Here is a 1,816-nt window from a genome sequence, read left to right on the forward strand (position 1 = left end):
TGACCGCAACCCTGACCATCTTCCTATATATCAATTTTTACGGTCAACTACATATACATATATACAATAAATCTTTAAATGTACGTGTTAGGAACTTTCCTACACCCGTCATTCGTTCGCCTATATGTAGATGTTGGAAAATGCAACAACGAATGATGTCGCCTTTCGCATTGATTACAAGAACTGGAGCTAGGGCATCTATTGGCGTAATGACTGGGCATCAAACAGTTATAACATAAATTTAGCGGTCGAATTTTATCTAACCGTTGTTTAGGTTCCATTGAGCGAAAACGTGGGCACCTATACAAGCGGTGTCTTTCTCGGCACAAAGGACAACTATTATGTATTATGGACACATCAGTGGACATTAAGACCCTTTTCGTAATATTTTGAAACCTGTGGGGCGGTGGATGTTGCACATTTAAACCGAAATTCGAAGTTGGATTGTCGGTTTGCAATTGTATGGATTGACATTGGATGAAATTGAAAAAAATCTTCAAAGGTTGGCATGTCTGCTACAGAACCAACTTCAGTTTCAAAACACTCACGTGATTTAAAATCTAATAATCTCAGACAGAACGTCAATAATATGAATCCGGAAGGGTCCTTAAGATTCCTATTTCTAAAAGCTGTCGCACTCTCTCAGCGAAATTTTCTAATGATTGGTATTCAAATTTCATTATAGGTTTGAACCCGAAGATATTAATCAAATAATTAGTGGCATGAATTCGTTTATTGTCATACTTCTGTACCAGAGCTGCCCAGGCTTGTTCAGAACCATCAGAAGTTGTCAGAATACCCGCTATAGATTGTAGCGCTGTACCCTTTAAAGCGGACTTAAGGTAATGAAATTTTTGTATTTCACTCAAGTTTACATTATTATGAATTAATGAAATAAAAGTGTCTTTGAACGAAACCCAATCAGAAATTTGTCCATTGAATGTTGGTAGATTTATGGTCGGTAATTTAATGCTTGGTTCAAATTCCAACTGATTACTATTTTTGATCACTGATTGACTGACGGCGGTTGTTTCCCCAGCGATCCCAAAGGACAAAGCCTCATAATACAGATTTCTAGTCTCGGATCGAAAAAGGTAAAATCGCGAGATAGATTCATCTTCCAAAATTTTAGCTAAATATTTTGCTTCTTTAAAGCACCCCTGGAATTTGTCATAAGTGCTATCGAACCTAGATAATCGAGCTTCAAATAAATTTATTTTTTCAGAATTTTCTGAGCAGGAAAATCCAATATTCCTAGTATCTTTTATGTCCTGAGCTAAATCCTCTAACTCGTTTTCGAGCTCTGACAACTGAATTCTATTTTTATTCGCTTTGGGCCCCATTACTTACCTTAAAACAACTATTAATATAAACAATAAAATTATAATGAACAAAATTTCAAATAAATGTCTATATCCTAGGAGGACCAAAATTATGAACACATTTAACAATAAATGTTTAATCCAAGGCGCGGATGACCAAATTATGTTATATTTACCAATAAATGTTCAATCCCAGGACCGGATGGTTCATCACAAGAGACAAAAAGTTAAGAATGGTCCAGCAGACAGTGAAAATTTCAACCAGGAATTTGAATCTGCTACGGAGAGAAGATGTGGTTCTAACCCGTCTTCGCATAAGCCATACTCGACTCATCCAAGGGCGTCTCATGAAACAAGAAAATGGACCGATTTGTCGCTACTGTGGAAACGATCTCACCAACATTCTCACTAAATGTATCGCTCACGAATCTCACCGTTAGGCACATTCTCACTAAATGTATCGCTCACGAATCTCACCGTTAGGCACATTCTCA

At 36.9% G+C, this 1,816-nt stretch overlaps 1 protein-coding gene across 1 annotated transcript; it reads right to left on the bottom strand.

The window, feature by feature from the left end:
• Nucleotides 1-581: 581 nt before the first annotated feature.
• On the bottom strand, nt 582-1,343 carry LOC136796107 (uncharacterized). Its single transcript, XM_067048843.1, has one exon. It carries the CDS (start codon nt 1,341-1,343, stop codon nt 582-584), a length of 762 nt encoding a protein of 253 aa, XP_066904944.1.
• Nucleotides 1,344-1,816: the final 473 nt, after the last annotated feature.

The sequence above is a fragment of the Halyomorpha halys genome, unplaced genomic scaffold, assembly GCF_000696795.3.
Source record: "Halyomorpha halys isolate HHAL.00 unplaced genomic scaffold, Hhal_1.1 Scaffold645.1, whole genome shotgun sequence".
NCBI lineage: Eukaryota > Metazoa > Arthropoda > Insecta > Hemiptera > Pentatomidae > Halyomorpha > Halyomorpha halys.

Excerpts from the sequence above, each read along its gene's own strand:
- LOC136796107 (XM_067048843.1), bottom strand. The coding sequence starts at position 1,343 with ATGGGGCCCAAAGCGAATAAAAATAGAATTCAGTTGTCAGAGCTCGAA.